This window comes from Erpetoichthys calabaricus, chromosome 15, assembly GCF_900747795.2.
Source record: "Erpetoichthys calabaricus chromosome 15, fErpCal1.3, whole genome shotgun sequence".
Lineage (NCBI taxonomy): Eukaryota > Metazoa > Chordata > Cladistia > Polypteriformes > Polypteridae > Erpetoichthys > Erpetoichthys calabaricus.
Genome location: NC_041408.2, coordinates 4,332,501 through 4,350,535, shown reverse-complemented (window position 1 = coordinate 4,350,535; position 18,035 = coordinate 4,332,501). Strand labels below are relative to the sequence as shown.

The 18,035-nt window shown below is 38.6% G+C and overlaps 1 protein-coding gene across 1 annotated transcript in view; it reads left to right on the top strand.

Annotated features, from left to right (window-relative positions):
* gpcpd1 (glycerophosphocholine phosphodiesterase 1) overlaps positions 1-18,035 on the top strand; it is a 52,094-nt gene that overhangs the window by 24,563 nt on the left and 9,496 nt on the right. Inside the window, exons 11-19 of the mRNA XM_028820227.2 lie at positions 3,704-3,758; positions 4,288-4,380; positions 5,829-5,906; positions 6,311-6,350; positions 8,558-8,616; positions 14,052-14,117; positions 14,249-14,385; positions 16,101-16,236; positions 17,464-17,624. Coding sequence (XP_028676060.1) covers positions 3,704-3,758; positions 4,288-4,380; positions 5,829-5,906; positions 6,311-6,350; positions 8,558-8,616; positions 14,052-14,117; positions 14,249-14,385; positions 16,101-16,236; positions 17,464-17,624 — 825 coding nt within the window. The remainder of the gene's footprint in view (positions 1-3,703; positions 3,759-4,287; positions 4,381-5,828; positions 5,907-6,310; positions 6,351-8,557; positions 8,617-14,051; positions 14,118-14,248; positions 14,386-16,100; positions 16,237-17,463; positions 17,625-18,035) is intronic.

The window sequence follows — 18,035 nt, the reverse complement described above, 5'->3', positions numbered from 1 at the left end:
TGCAGCTTTCTGCTTCAACTCCATGTCTCAGTAGTTTGTTCCAGATTCCCACAATTCTTTGTGTAAAGAAGTGCTTTCTAGTATTAGTCTTAAATGCCCTTCCCCTTCATCTCCACTGATGTCCTTGAGTACGTGATTCACCGCTAAGTTGAAAAAATCTACTTTTATCAATGCCTTTTGACCTGGATGAGGTCCCTAAGCAATCTCCTCTGCTCAAGAATGAACAGGTTTAAATCTTTCAGGGTGGATGTCGACTTCTGTCAAACGGAGGTGGCAATCAACTGTAAACAGTGACAAAACCCACCATTACGTTTTACTTGGGCCTTTGCTAGAAAGAAAGTTAGTTTCATTGATTTGACCAAAATTCCCTGTGCTTGCATGAGTAGCGAGGTGAAAACAGTGGCAAAAATGTAATTGACATCTGGCAAGAGATCAAAATGAATGTGTAAAGAAAAAATACTTTGTGGATGACGTTTTGCATATTATCGCTGAATTGGACTCTGATTTGTCAGACTCCGATTTTGATACAAGTGACCAAAAACGAACGTGAGACACCAGCATCAGCTGATCACAGTGCTGAACAGGTCCATGAAGCTGACGCACCTATGGCAACGTTTGCCTGGGAGGACCACCAGTTACAATGATAAGAGGTACAAACCAGATCACAACACACTACAACTGCCTGGCACGCATTGCAGATGAGCTGGTGGCCACAGCATGTAGCAACAAACGTTTTATGTTGATTTCTATGCGAATCCATTGCTTTGTATGCTTTTCAGAAAACTGTTTTTTTTCTGTCTGTCACAGTACAACATGTCCTTCAGTGGGATACATGTGGTTGCTCTTGTCTGCACAGCTATTCTGCTATGTCTTCTTTATAGTGTGGTGGTCAGAAATACACACAATACTGTAGATGTGGTCTCAGGAGTGCCTTACATATTCTGAGCATAAAGTCCCTTGATTTATATTCAACATATTTTACTAAATAACCTAAGATGTTATTTGCCTCTTGAATCTCTTCTGCACATTCCTTAGATGATGAAAATGTTGTCAATATAGGGTTACCAGACATCGATTATATACGGGACATGTCCCATATTTGATTATTTTGTCCCCTGCCCCGTACTGACCTTTCAGAGACACCCAAATGTCCTGTATTTAGTTCATTTTCAAATTTCATAATAAAAATATATTTTCACTACCTTTATACGGTACTTCGTTGTAACTTTATAAGCCTTGCGCCCTGTGTTGGCTGGGATTGGCTCCAGCAGACCCCCGTGACCCTGTGTTCAGATTCAGCGGGTTGGAAAATGGATGGAGTAGGGCGTGACGTGCAAAAGTCACCGTCTCATGGGTTTTGCTTCCTAAGGTTGTAATGTCTAGTCTCGCGTGTCATCAAAGTGTCTCTCTGAGATGACCAGGTCTCGATCGCTTCGCTCAACCCTCCCCGGAGGCGCGCTACGCTCCTGCCACTTTGCGTCTCTCCCGCTTGCGTTGTGAAATTGGGGGGGGGGGGCTAAATGCACGCTGAGGAGAAGCGGACGGATCAGCTACTGGCTTTGTGCTGCTTCTGCCGCCGAGGTGTGTGTGTTCTGCTTGTCACACTGAGCGTTGATCATTTGAAAGCCTGTACAGCAGCTGTCCTTCTGTCTCACTGCCTTGTCTCACGGGACGTCAAATTGCCAAGATTTGTTTTTATAATAGAGAGATATATTGGTCTGGGTGTGTAGGGGGCATGTATAAAATATATATATATATATTTTATATATATATATTATATATTTTTAGAGATACCATGTATTTCTAATTTTCTAATCTGGCAACCCTATGTCAACATAAACCCCTAAATCCTTCTCAGAGGTTGTCTCCTTTAGGACAGTATCTTGCATCTTTGTGTTTATGGTTGACATTCCTTTTGCCCACAGAAAGCATTTTGCACTTCTCTGCATTTAACTGTCTGTTTGCCCATTCTGAAATCTTGTCTAGGTCTTTTTGAATTTTTTTTGATGCCTTCTCTGTATCTTTCATCACTGTAATTTTAGTGCCATCAGCAAATTTCACAATTTTATTGACTATACTGGAATCTGTGTCATAAATATTAATCTGGAAAAATACCAGTCTACTCCACTGATGACCTTGCTCCACATTCTCCACTTATCTCTAGACTTTGTCTCCTGCCGGTTAACTGCTGATATCCAGTTTTGTAGGTTGCCTCTGATGCCTACAGCTTCTAGTTTTAAAATGAATCTTCGATGTGGGACAGAGTTAAAAGGCTTTGTGAAAATCAAAGTAAATGATGTGTGCCGCCTTCGCCAGCCCCCACCCTCCTGTTGATATGAGATTATTAAAGTTATTGAAGTGTTACTGTTTTTCAGACATTTTATGATAAGACTAAACTGTCCATTCTTCCTGTTTACTTCTTGCTACTTTAGAATTTCGTTATGGAAGATGACATTCAGTAAATGTTTACTTTGCTATTGTTTGTCTGATAAATATCCCGGAAAACATCCTTGCGACAACAGAATCCCCATTTGCTTTTATAACAAAAAAATGAAAAACAGAAACTTTTAAAGGACACCTAAACCTGGCAAAAATTGAAAACTAAACAAAGACAATAAAGATAGAAAGATTCAGTAGGATGTATTTCAGCAGTAGGAACAATTAGAATGTTTCTAAAATCTTTGATATATGCTCATATAAATGCCAGTACCCATAGGTGTGTGGTATTTTTTTTGGTGTGTTAGCCATCTTTTACTTTGGTGTACACTTGTTTAAAGGTAACTTGTGTCACCCCATGTTATTGTCTTACATACGTGTTTGAAACTGGCTCCACCAGGTTCACACGAGTCCAACAAATTTCAGGCGTGGCTTAAGCCTCTGTGTAGAGTCACAGACAGGGATGTCAAGAAGGGCAAGTAAGAGGGAGGGGGTATATCACCCTGGTTGGCAGGTGGCAGCATGTTATATTTAGCTGGGCCAACTTTTCTGTTGTTGGTTGAGACCTACAAGTACTGGCAGGAGTATATACCTGTTCTGCTTATATGCTAGGGAGTAGGCAAGGTTTGCCCTTTCAAACAAACTGGCAGCTGAGAAACATTGTTGGGAGAACAACAGAAATTTCCAGTGTGTGGGCACCAGGGTCTGTTACTTATTATTTCGCTAGCACCCTCCCCTAGGGGGACCGCTGTTCTCCAGCCACTTCGCGTCCCTGCTGCTTGCGTTGTGAATGGGGATGGGGGTGGGGAGGGGTTGGGGCTGAATCCACGCTAAGGAGATGCGGACAGATCAGCTGCTGGATTTCTGCTGCTGCTGCCGAGATGCGTGTTCTGCTTGTCGCGTTGCACGTCGATAATTTAAAAGCCTGTATAGCAGCTGTCCTTTTGTCTTGCTGCCTTGTCTCGTGTGACATTAAAAGTGTCTCTCGCAGGACGTCAAAATGTCTTCCGAGAGCATCACGTATCGACGCAAGATTTTTTTTTTTTTATTATAATAGAGCGATATCCTTTTTGTGTGTAATGTCTAAAATACATTTTTTACCCTCTTTTTAGACGTTGTTGTGTTGATGGTGTTCTGCGTGTAGAGGGTTTTTTTAATAACACTGCAGCTTTTCCTGTTTCACCGTCAGTATTGTATCTCACTTTTCAAAGAAGTATTTGTATTAAACTCTGCTGTCTGTTTACCAACTATTTTCTTAATTTTTCAGGTACACTAAAATCAGGGAAAATACAATAGCCTCTTTCAAAAGTGCTGCCGGTCATGTAAGTATCTTTTAGATTTGATACACTTTGGTATACCGTTCTATTGTATAGTGTACATTGATCTGTATAGAGTTGCTTATAGATACTTTATTAATCCCCTAGTGTAAGATAAGATGTGACATTCCTCTATTTTAAATATGTGCTGAAATTAATTTCTTAGGTATGATTGCAGTCAGTTTGTCAAGTTGTGTTGTGTTATGTAAAATACCCTGCCTAATGTACTTTGAGCTTATGGTGGGCCGCAGTCTATCTTTACAGCATTGGATGCAAGGCAGGAACCTCCTTGGGAGCAGGGCCCATTCACGCATATACTTGCACATGAACAATTTAGAATACTGGGTGCAGGGAGTGCTGAGGCTGCAATGCTAACCACAGCACCGCAGTGTTACTAAAACGGTGTTTGCTAAATGCACATTTGTGTACTTTTGTATATGCTTATGCTCCACTGGTGTGTCTGTCCAGTCATTTATTTATTTATTTATTTATTTATTTTTATGGCTAATGGTTTATATTTTACTGTTTTATGCAGGGAGCTGCTTTTGTGGAATTTGATGTTCATCTTTCCAGAGATCACATACCAGTTGTGTACCATGATCTTACGTGTTGCATATCAATGAAGAAGGTATTTCCTTTTGCTATGTTTTAATAAGTTAGTCTTGTCAAAGATTTAGAAGTTTAAATAATTGTTAAATTTTTAATTTCTATTTCAAATATTAATTGCTTTACATAGCATTTTGAAATATTTTTTTTGGGGGGGGAGGGCACCTTAAACGAGGGGGACCCCCAAAAATAACAATTAAAAAAAAAAATCACATATTTCTCTGAACATTTCCAAAATGTAACCACCCTCTCCCTGAGACTCAATACACTTCTCCCACCACTTTTTCCATTGTTCAAACTGTTCTGAAACTCTTGCAAAGTGATGGCCTTAAGTGCCTCCGTCATTTTGCTTCTTGACCTCCTAAACATCCTGAAAACGCTTTCCTTTAAGATCCCTCTTCTGTCTTGGAAATAAAAAAAAAAATCACAGGGTGCAAGGTTCGTTGGTGGGGTGGGGTGTGGAGGAAACCATTGTCATCCCGTTTTTCGTGAGAAACTGCCACACTCTCAAAGCTGCGTTGGCGGGAGCATTGTTTTGATGCAGAAGCCACTTGCCTGATCACCGCAATTCGGGTTGTTTTCTCCGCACTGCATCACTCAGTCGGTACAAACCCTTACCTGGCTCAAAGCTTCTTCTTTGAAAGCCCCTTGAAGCATTGTGTAAGTCTTCTCCTGCTGTTTTCCCCAAAAGGAAACAGAACTTGATGCAAACACATTATTCTTTCAAGTCTGCCATCACAAATTCCACGAAGACGGTAACAGAGGCTCAAGAAAAAGAAATTACACTGACCTTACAGACCTTTCCTCAAGGACATCATTTGGCCAAATGATGCAGAGGGCAGACTGGTACACACACCTACCCGGCAATCGTCAGAACTAAACGCCCCTCCGGAAAAACAATTCTCGTTATTTTTGTGTCCCCTCTTGTATAGTCCACTTCCTATTTGTAGCTTCAATGTAAGAGAATTAATAATTGATCAATGAGCTCCTGTGTCATTGGCCGTGTGTGTGTGAAAGATGCAACATTACAAATTAAATGATATGCGGATATTTAACTTTGTATGCTGTCTCCTTCATGCATTCTCTTGTCTTGGACTGCAGCTGATTTTTAAAGGGCGAATCTGTAGATTTTCCGTTCTACAGTTGATCCTGTAAGACAATACCCCAGCTTTACCACCGCTCAATAGTACACAAAAATGTAAACCGAAAAGTTCCACTGTCATCATTAATAGTAAATATAGAACTTAAAGTGGATTATCAAAGCACTGATGCAGTCTTGCCCAAAAATTATTCAAAGCTTACTTAACTGTGGGTTCCTGTCTGTGAGGTTTTATGTATTTAGTACACTTACAGTATTTCTGATTCTGGAAGAATGGCTTCTGTGCTTAGAATTTATTAGTTAATATTGGGGTATTTTAAGTTATGAGCAAGTTCAGTTAACAAAAGGTTTCCTTTTTTTTTTTTTGATAGAAAAATGACAAGGAGTCTATGGAATTATTTGAGATTCCTGTAAAAGAACTCAGTTTTGACCATCTCCAGTTATTAAAGGTAAGAAAGTATATAAAATATAATTTTGTATTTATTTATTTAATATATTTATTAATCCTCAGAACGCAGGGTAAACCAATATAAATTAAATGTAATTTAATGTTTTGCACTGTTTTATATTTGGAAAAGTAGACATTTTAAGGTGTTTGAAACCCTGCTGTCAATTTCAAGTTCGACAGTACAGACTGATTTGTTAAGCAAGATTAGAAACCTTTGCATGTTGACTTTTTAATGGGTCTTCAAATGTCTGAAAATGGCTTAAGGGCATTGAACAACCTTTGACCGAATGTACAGTATTCATGCTATCTCAAGGTATGCGGGTTCTTTTGGTCACAGGCTACACAGGACTCTTTCCCCGCGAAAACCCCCATTTCTTCCATTAAATAGTTCTGTTTATTTTACAGCTTGCTCACGTGGCCGCAATGAAATTGAATGAACACAAAGGTATACATATTTTTTATTACTAATTAAAAATAAACATTCAAATTAACCTTACTCCTTTTTAAGTAACCACGTCTATACTATTTGCAGTAATTTAACACATTTTACAAATACAATAATTGAGGCCCCGGCCTCATTAGTGTTATGCTAAATAACTAAATTAACAAAGTGTTTAAAAAGATCATAACTTTCATGATCTGGAGTCTTGTGTTCAAATTTCATGTCATCCATGGCCTGTTGTGGGGGTGGTGGAGGGTTGAGAGACTTGGGGTTTGCATGTTCTCTTGGTGGCCATTGGGATTTTAGTCAGGGTACTCTGCTTTCCCTCCTACATCCCAAATGAGTATGTTGGCCTGTTGTGAGTGAGGGAGTGTATGTGTAAATGTGTATGCGTTGCACTTGACCGGGTTCTTGCCTTGTGCCTAGTTAGATAATGGGTTGATACATGGACTTCAAATGCGTCTGTGGGGGAGGAGTGAAAGCTTTGGATTCGTCGAAAATTTCCATCTCTGGTTTTCAACATTTTAGGGTCCCCTGATGCTGAAAACATCTGTCTCGATGATGGATGTGTGTGTGTGTGTCACAGTTTCTTGAGGATGGTCTAGACCTAAAATAGCTGGACGGAAAAATACCAAACTCGAAACTTAAGCCTGTTATGAGATGACGATGTACTGATTAGTTTTTGAGGAAAATTGTGCAAGAGAAACAGGCAATCTAGAGGAACCATCAAATACCGTAATTCTGCAATTCATTCTGAACTCTTGTCATCCGTTGATATCTTAATGATCTATTTTGTGACCAGAAAGAGCAGCATCAGAAGGTTAAATAAAATGCTATAGAATAGTTCAGGTAACTTGGTTCCTAGGGCGCAAAGCCTACTGATGCTCACGTCTGAAATTTTTTACTGTACTTTAATTACTTGATTTGCTTTTTTTTATTTGTTTTTACTAAATAACTTTATATTGGCCCTTTTATAATTGTGCACGAGTGTGATCTTTTTTTTCTCAGTAGACTTGCAACCTGTGTCCCGTGCTGCCAGGGTAGACCCTGGAGTTGATTAAGTGGGTTTCAAAGTGGATAGGTTCAATGAGATCGTCTTTTTGCTTTTTCTGGTCTTGTGACTTTGCCCCATTAGCCTTTTTAGTACTAATTACCTTCGCTGCATTGCTGGCTTGTGTTTTTTGTCTGCTCTCTGTGTTGTCTGGGCATTACTCTCACTAAACCCTTATAGGATAAGTGACGTGCTCAGAGTTGGACAGTGAGTCGTTAATGGAGACTGATCTAGCACCTTTGTGTTTTTAATGTCTAAATTTAGACAAATTTTTGCAAAGATAAGTGTTATTAAAACAACAAGCAAATCCCACACATTGGATTTTTTTAACCTGGTTGTGCAGTTTTCTGTATTTATAGTGAAATTGTCGTCCTGTCTTTAGCTACACAAAAAATACAGCGTTAAAATTGCGTGATATATCCATCCATCCATCCATTTTCCAATCCGCTGAATCCGAACACAGGGTCACGGTGGTCTGCTGGAGCCAATCCCAGCCAACACAGGGCACAAGGCAGGAACCAATCCCGGGCAGGGTGCCAACCCACCACAGGACACACACAAACACACCCACCACACACTAGGGCCAATTTAGAATCGCCAATCCACCTAACCTGCATGTCTTTGGACTGTGGGAGGAAACCAGAGTGCCTGGAGGAAACCCACGCAGACACAGGGAGAACATGCAAACTCCACGCAGGGAGGACCCAGGAAGCGAACCCAGGTCCCCAGTTCTCCCAACTGCGAGGCAGCAGCGCTACCCACTGCGCCACCGTGCTGCCCGCGTGATATATCAGTTATGCAATTTTAAAATAAACTTTTAAAGTTTACAAATAAAGTAGCTTACATTTATTGATCAGGCATGTCTTGAATGAATGCATTGATTAAAGCATTTTTACTGTACTGTTTTGTAAAGAAAAGGCTCAACTGTTTAACATGTTTCCAGTGTTTTTGTGCAAGTAATGATTGTGTATTCACCTTTTATGATCGAAATATAATCATTTAGTTATACATTTATTCATAATATGTACACTGTATGTTATTGTATACATTTCTTAAGGCACTCAAGTCTTAAAAATAGAGGGAAGAAACTAAGTATGGTTTAAAACTTCAATGAAATTGACTACTGCTTCTAACTTTTATTTTTGATTCTCTTTTGAAGACTCTGTTGATGATGAAGAATATATTGCGGAACATCAGCCTTTTCCTTCATTACAACAGGCAAGTTTTTACTACATTAAGGAAAAAAATCATTTGATATCTTAGGAAGATCTTGGCACCCTTAAAATATTGATATACTAGGGGACTCTGCCCCCCGTTTGCTTTGCTCGCACACCCCCGGGTTTGGTTAACCAGATATACAATTTAAAGAGATTATTTTCATGGGAATTGTTACATATGTATTATTTTCACTTTTACTTTAAAACTTCAGTAAAAACAATATTTGGAATTAACTTTTCTTCAAGATCTCATTGAATTTTGATTCCGTGTTTGGACTTGCATTGTGACAACGCAACGTATAACTGCCTGTGAGTGAATATCGTTTCTGTCTCTGCAATAAATAAAACAACTTTTTCGAATGTTTGTCCCTGCTCTTTCTTCTTTGCTTAGTCAAGTATCTATCTATCTATCTATCTATCTATCTATCTATCTATCTATCTATCTATCTATCTATCTATCTATCTATTCCTGCCTACTACACTAAATTGAAATCTATCTATCTATCTATCTATCTATCTATCTATCTATCTATCTATCTATCTATCTATCTATCTATCTATCTATCTATCTATCTATCTATCTATCTATCTATCTATCTATCTATCTATCTATCTATCTATCTATCTATCTATCTATCTAGTCGTTGACGTGTCATCTTAAACGTATAAAATGATTGTCCTGATAAAATTTATAAGAGCTGAGAGCGCAGGAAGTATGTCTGACTGTCTTGTTTAAAAATAGTTGCAAATAGGAGGCATGACTTGAAAGAATCTCATCTTAAGTCTCTGTCACACACGTTTTTGGAATCTTTTAATTCTCGCTGGCAACACGAACTAGACGATCTACCCTTAAAGTTTACATCCAAACAATATATTCGATTTTTTTTCGCTGTTCCGTTATTTCACCGAGTAATAATTTCCGTTTGTTTACGCTAATGCGATCTTTCCTATCCTTTTTTTGAGACTTTCGAATTTTCATACTTCCATTATCTCTAACCTGCTCTGCATGTTTACCGCGCCAACATTTTTGAATTCTTTATGACATTCTACTTTGTCATCTACTCTCTGTCCATTATTTGTGGCCCTGAGCATGGACTCGTCTCGCTGGACGTATAAGTGTCTCCTAGAAAATCACGTCTCGTCTCTTTCCAAGATTTTCTTTTAATAATAGAGAGATATCAAAATGTCCGTAGCAGATTGACAGATGTACCATCCTGGCAAGTTTCAGCTTTTTATAGATAAATAGATGTGTTTCCTTAGCTGAACTCTCTTTTTTGATTCCTGTTTTTAATATATTCTTTTGTTCCTCAACCATCTCCACATTTAGATGTTTGGCCCATGTTATTTTATTAGAACAATGATCACATGTGTTCATAGTTTTCCATTTTGAAATTAAAGATTTAGAATGTCCCTTAATTTGAAAGTCTTACTTAATATTTTGTATTGTTACCCTACATTCTATATTTTGAAATTACGTTTAATAGTTTTTTTGTAGATTCTATTAAAATGCTTTTAAACTTTATTTTTGGAATCCTTTAATTCCAAACCCTTTCTTAATAATTTTCTTAATCATATGAAACAAGGCAGACCTACTGCTATATTTAATAAAAGGTTTAATTAAATATGCAAACAGAAGGCACAGCAAGATGGCTGCTAATCTAAGGATGGCACATGCACCCCCGGCTATGTCTGGACTGGGTGTAACCCACAGGCTATCAGATTTGCCATTTATTTATGAAACAAATTACTTTAGACTCTGCCCTTGGTATTTTAGGACATAATTCTGCTGATACAGATAAAAATATCAGTAACCTCCATACAGTGTCTATCCTTGAAAAAGAGCTAGACATGCTAGGAATGAAATACCTCCTTTTTATTAGCAAGTAAAAACAAAACCTTGAAAATGTGAATATTTGTATAATTAGGTTGAAATTCTTTGGGTATTCATCATTCACCCTTTAAGTGCAAGGTGGGGCAGAAATAACTCCCACATTTCAAAGGGGTATTGAAAAAAAATGGTACGAGATATCACCAAAAACTTTTTATTTCCCAAATGTAGATATAAAAAAGTTTTGTTTTTTTTTTTGTTTTTACTTTAAGTTTTAAAAATTATATCGTCCAAATGGTGGCCTTGACAGCTGATACACATTTGGAGCCGTTGTTGGAAGTTTTCCATCACTCTCACTAGCATGCCGGGCGAAATTCCTTCAATTTCTTCTTGAATGGCCTCCTTTAGTTGGTCCAAGGACCGAGGACGATGTTTGAAAACCTCTGCCTTGAGGTACCCCCACAGAAAAAAGTCACAGGGACTTAAATCAAGCGAGCGCGGTGGCCATGGAACTGCCTCGCGTAAGGAGATCACTCGACCTGGGAACAACTCCTGCAAAATTTCGCACAGACGACGTGCTGTATGGGCCCGTAGCTCCATCCTGTTGGGACCAGAAGTCCTCTAGGTTGTGTTCTTCCCCATACTCTTCTATTTTCAGGCGCAGAAAATTCTCCAACATGTCGCAGTATCGATTGGAATTCACAGTAACTGTGACTCCACCCTCTTCAAAAAAGTAAGGCCCAATGATGCCTATAGACGACACAGCACACCAAGTGGTCACTTTTAGGCTGTGAAGAGGTCGTGCATGGAGTTCTCGAGAGTTTTCAGCAGCCCAGTAGCGAAAATTTTGTTTGTTCACTGTGCCAGAAAGGTGGAAATGGGCTTCATCGCTACTCCACAGAATGCCAGTGGGAGGCACAGCTGCGAGGATCCCATTACAGCATACGTCTTCCCTAGTCTGCTGGAGATAATTCCTGACCAATCATAATCTTGTGTGGGTGTAAATGAAGGTCGGTATGCAAAATTCGCCTCACAGTTCTTTCCGAAATCCGAAGAACTGAGGCATGTTTCCGTGCTGAACGCGCTGGAGACAGCTCAATCAAAGCCCTCACTGCAGCGATGTTTTCGGGTGTTCTCACATTTTTGGGACGTCCGGGTGGTTTTCTCTTCAGTGCAGATCCTGTTGCCCTTACTCTTTGAACCCACAGCAAAATCGTTTTTCCGGTCTGGAACACTTTCATTAGCACGCAAACTGAACCACGTGCAAAACACCCTCTGCATCGCAGTTAAAGATTCACCATTTTTGAAAAAAGCCTCCACTACAAATCCTTGATGCTCACCCGACCACAGCATGGTGACGACTGAAAACTTTATTATGTACCCTACCTAACGGAACGGACCGCACCCCTCTACCTGCTTTGGGGACCCCACAGTGATTTTTCGAAATGTGGGAGTTATTTCTGCCCCACCCTATGTACAATATGATCACACAATCGTAACTGACTAATATGTTTATAATGAATTTTAAAAGCATCAAGGGTCTCACAGTTGCTTTAATCCATTTCAGACTTGAGGGGGCGGTGGGGGGCATGGCCTCTCTTGCAGAGTCTGGTGCAGTTATTGTATAATATTAAAGATAGGCGTACCTGCTCATTGGTGTATTTTGTGTATTGGTTTTCCTAGATATATATTTTTACAAATTTTACTTTGCCCTCCCCTGTTTAAGCTCTTAATGTTTTTTCTATTTTTTTCTCCCTCAGTTTTCTTTCACTACTCATTTTTATTGGGAAAGTTCTGGTCTGTAACACCTTGTTTTGTTACCCATTATCCTAACAACTTTCCATTCATCCTGAAATCTCCTTACTGAACTTTTGCTCATCTTCCGTTTGAATCAGCATATTAGTATATTGTCACTTATGGTGTATATGGAAAACTTTCTCTCTTTTTTTCTTATTTCTTCCTTCCTTTTCTCCTTATCACATGTCCAGTTAAGTTACAGTCCTCCATGTTCCCAAGATTTACCCGGGTTTTATTGCTGTTCTACAGGATGTAATTTGCAAAGGTGATAACAACTACAGTTCTCTTTCAGTTATTACACTTGTATTTTGTGTTCTCTAAATGTTTGTCTATCCTTTGCATTAATGGTGTACAAAAAACAAATTATAAACCTTTGTTTGACGTCTTTTCTGTCTGCAAGGATGCTTTGCGCCATCCTCCATCATAACCTGTCATCTATGGGGGAGGAACGAAAGCTTATAGATTTGTCAAAAATTTCGATCTCCGGTTTTTGACAGATCTCAACATTTTAGGGTCCCCTGATACCGAAAACATTGACATCTCGATGATGAGTGTTTGTCTGTGTATCACAGTTTCTTGAGGACAGTCTAGAACTAAAATGGCTGGACAGAAAAATACCAAACTCGAAACTTAAGAATGTTATGAGATGACGATGTGCTGATTAGTTTTTGAGCCAAATTGTGCAAGAGAAAGAGACACTCTAGAGCGGTGATTCCCAATGTGGGGCGCATGCCACACTGGGGGGCAATTCGAAAATTTAGGTATGTTAATTTATAAAATGAACAAACAGAAATTCACTGTTAAAAAGGATAGAAAAAAATAAATTATTTTTATTTTTTATAGAGACAGTTCTATATTTGTATAAATATAGAAGGGATGGTGAGGAACCCTTTAATTTTACAACCGGATTGGGTTTTTCTACTTAGGAATCGTTTTTACCATTAAAATAATATGAATTGTAACAATGATTATAAAATTTTGCAATGTAAAATGATCAAAATATTACAGAAAAAGCTGTCATTAAAGTTATTTTATATTTATGAATATCACGTCTCTTATATGTTTTGAAAACTGTATTGGCTGTATATTTATATATATATATATATGAATATTTTTTTAACAATTTCTTAGTGATTTCTTTGTCAGTGCTTCAACTATCCCTTCCCTCTTTTCTTTCCATGTTCTTTGGAAGCTTGTTTAGACCAAATTAATGACATTATGGGCTTCCTCCACGTGAGTAGGAGTCAACTTTTTGAATAGGTAATAATAAGAATAAGGTATATGTTACAGATTTTAGAGAGGCCTAGGTGGGGCATGGCCAAAAAAAGGTTGGGGAACCACTGCTCTAGAGGAACCCTCGAATACCGTAGTTCTGCAATTAATTATGAAGTCTTCTCGTCAATTGCTATCGTAATGACCTGTTTTAATGTTATAGAATAGTTTGGATGACTGGGTTCCTATGACACAAAGCCTACTGATGGTTGTGTCCGAATTTTTCCCCACCATCACCTATCTAACCTAAAGCATTGTCATATTAACAAAAAAAAATTGACTTTCAGCATAGGATTTGTTACTCAGTTTAATTATAACAAATTCTTTAAATATTCTAGATTTAGTTAGTGGGGAAATAACCAAGTTTGTCGTCTGACATCTGTGTTTTGTATACTATGGGTGTCCAGTTGTGGGTAGGCTAAACAAATTTTTGAGGTGCCCGTTGCAAAATTTATGTGAAGCAGCTGGCCTAAAATGCCCTTCAGAGCAGGTCTAGATACCTCTTTAAATTAAAAATTTGCTTTTTTTTTTCCCTTCAGATTTTTCAAGCACTTCCTGAAAATGTTGGATTCAATATTGAAATCAAGTGGCTTTGTCAGCTTAGAGTAAGTATATACTTTCTATTGTCAGATTTGTTTTAGGACTGCTCTTAAATTGTGATTAAAGAATTGTAGGTTTTTAACAATATTCTTAAGTATTGTTAATTTTAAAAACGAAGATATCTTTCTTCTAACAGGACGGTTCTTGGGAAGGAAATCTGAACACCTACTTTGACATGAACCTGTTTGTTGATGTAATACTCAAGTGTGTTCTTCAAAATGCTGGGAAAAGGAGGATCGTTTTTTCATCTTTTGATGCAGATATTTGCATAATGTAAGTAAATCGGGTATTTGCTTGCTTTTTTTTGTTTGCATGTGTTGTAGATTTAGATAGAGTTGTATTTCCAAAAAAAAAAAAAAATGAAATCAAAAAATTTTAAAATTCCAAGAAAGAATCAAGCAACTTTGTAACAACAACATTTAGTTATACAGTAATCCCTCCTCCATCGCGAGGGTTGCGTTCCAGAGCCACCCGCGAAATAAGAAAATCCGTAAAGTAGAAACCATATGTTTATATGGTTATTTTTATATTGTCATGCTTGGGTCACAGATTTGCGCAGAAACACAGGAGGTTGTAGAGAGACAGGAACGTTATTCAAACACTGCAAACAAACATTTGTCTCTTTTTCAAAAGTTTAAACTGTGCTCCATGACAAGACAGAGATGACAGTTCTGTCTCACAATTAAAAGAATGCAAACATATCTTCCTCTTCAAAGGAGTGCGCATCAGGAGCAAAGCCTGTCAGAAAGAGATAGGAAAGCAAACAAATCAATAGGGCTGTTTGGCTTTTAAGTATGCGAAGCACCGCGGCACAAAGCTGTTGAATGTGGCAGCTCACACCCCCTCCGTCAGGAGCAGGGAGAGAGAGAGAGAGACAGAGAAAAACAAACAGTCAAAAATCAATACGTGTCCTTCGAGCCTTTAAGTATGCGAAGCACCGTGCAGCATGTCGCGTCACGAAGCAGCTGCACAGAAGGTAGCAACGTGAAGGTAATCTTTCAGCATTTTTAGACAAGCGTCCGTATCGTCTAGGGGTGCGAACAGCCCCCCTGCTCACACCCCCTATGTCAGGATCAGAGAAAGTCAGCGCAAGAGAGAGAGAGAGAAAAGTAAGTTGGGTAGCTTCTCAGCCATCTGCCAATAGCGTCCCTTGTATGAAATCAACTGGGCAAACCAACTGAGGAAGCATGTACCAGAAATTAAAAGACCCATTGTCCGCAGAAATCCGCGAACCAGCAAAAAATCCGCGATATATATTTAAATATGCTTACATATAAAATCTGCGATAGAGTGAAGCCGCGAAAGGCGAAGCGCGATATAGCGAGGGATCACTGTATAGCACATTTTCATACAAATAATGTAGCTCAAAGTGTTAGCACCCATATGTGCTAATTTATAATCTTGATAATTCAATGAGAAGCCAAGCAAATAGATAACTTGATGATTTTCATTGCCTGTTACAATTAAACATTGAGGACAGCAGTTCAATCCCATGATTTTATTAATGTTAATCAAGCAACCTTGGATTATAGGCGTAGTAAACTATCCACACATTTCTATTTATTTGGACAGTGTGTGAGTGTGTGTGTTTTTTGTGTTTATAGATGAAATATAATTTTCGATCATATAAAATGCTGCCGGGATAGCCCAGTGGTTAGCACTTTTTATTTTATAGATCCAGTGTCTTTGATTTGATCCATGCCTAGTTGTAGTCTGCGAATTTCGAAGTTCCCCTTGTATGTTTGGCTGTTCCTCTGGGTAGCTCTGGTTGTCCTCCCTGTTCATCAAAGATATGCACGTTAAATCAATTGATGACTCTAAATTGGCCTGGTGCAGGCTTCTTTTTGAATGAGACCTACTATGGACCTACCTCCTAAAGGGTTGATTCCCAGCATCCCACAGTCCTGATTTAGATTAAACGGGTATGAGCAACTTATGTCATGTTAAAATTACTATATATTTTTGATGCATTGTTTTGTCTCTCTCAGGGTACGACAGAAGCAGAATAAATACCCTATTCTGTTTTTGACCCAAGGCCACTCTGAAGTATATCCGGAAATGATGGACATTCGGTGTCGAACAACATCGTTTGCAGTGAGCTTTGCACAAAGTGAAGAACTTTTGGTAAGAATGATGTTGTGTTTTTGTTTTTAAATATGTATTAAGGCTCCATAGTGTTTTCAGAAAGTATTCAGACCCGTTCACTCTCTATACACTTTATTGTGCTTTAGATCTAAATTGAAATGGATACATTTTGTCATTTTATCCCTTCAGTCTACAATAAATAATCCATAAACATGTTTTTTGAAAGGTTCACAAATGATTTAAAAACCAAAAAGTGAAATCTTTTGTTCATTAAAGTTTTCAGACCCAAAATTCAATGCTTTGTTGAAGTCCCTTTGACATGCAGTGGATTCTCCATGACTGACAGGAGCCTGCTCAGTGCCCGTTGCTCTGCCACGGATGTCAAACTGTCTAGCTCTGTCCCTTGGGATTATCTATCTATCTAATCCTGCCAGCTATGCTATCTATCTATCTAATCCTGCCAGCTATGCTATCTATCTATCTATCTCTCTCTCTCTATCTCTCTCTCTCTCTCTCTATCTCTCTATCTATCTCTCTAATCCTGCCAACTACGCTATCTATCTACCCATCTACCTCTCTCCCTCCCCAGTTTGTCCAGGCGTGAGGTGTGTCTCTTCTTTATGCGGCCTCCCCAGCACACCACCGCGTAGAAGAGGGCGCTCACCACAACCGTCTGATAGAACATCTGCAGCATCTTATTGCAGATGTTGAAGGACGCCAGCCTTCTAAGGAAGTATAGTTGGCTCTGTCCTCTCTTGCACGGAGCATCAGTATTGGCAGTCCAGTCCAATTTATCATCCAGCTGCACTCCCAGGTATTTATAGGTCTGCACCCTCTGCACACAGTCACCTCTGATGATCACGGGGTCCATAAGGGGCCTGGTCCTCCTAAAATCCACCACCAGCTCCTTGGTTTTGCTGGTGTTCAGTTGTAGGTGGCCTGAGTCTCACCATTTTACAAAGTCATTGATTAGGTTCCTATACTCCTCCTCCTGCCCACGATATCTTAACTTTGCTAAGATGCCTGTCTGAAGTGCCACTGTTTTACTGCCAACTGTTATATTTGTTGAACTAGTAATGTCATTTATACACTTCTGTATCTTTTATAAAGTCACTAACATTATGCAAGCTCATGTAATTATCAGAATTTACCAATCTTCACCACTGAAATTATTAATACCCATTAAACATCAATGAACCCTAAAATGACTGCTGTTCTATTTAAATATACTTTATTCATAGACATTTTTGCTTTATTTATTTGAAGGGAATCAGTGTACACACAGAAGATTTGCTGAGAAATCTGTCTCGGATAAAAGAAATAAAATCTAAAGGTTTAGTTGTATTTTGTTGGGGAGATGATACCAATGACCACGAAAACCGAAGGAAGCTGAGGGAAAGTGGAATTGATGGATTAATTTATGACAGGTAAGACATTTGTAATGTGGAATCAATGGAATAGTTTAATTTTATTAGAGAGTATTTTTTTTATCGTTTTAAAGCCTTTTGTATTAACAGTAGGGGAATCAATACTGTAATTTGATTATTTTCTAAAGAACTTCCTATTTAAAGAAGTCTTAAGGTAATGAAACCTGGATTAAAATTCTCCAAGTGTTACTGAAAATGGGCAGTTCCTTTGGTTTATACCATGAGCACGGTTTAGACACTGCTGCCTCGACTCTCGACAGTACACTTTTATACAATTTTGCTCTGTAAATTGGATTCTAGTACGTGAGAGGTTTGATTTTCACCTTTCCAGGTTTTTATTGTATCATCTCTCTTTTCAGCTATTTCTGTGTCTGCTATATTAATTGTTTTCTTGTGAAAGTCTATTTATGG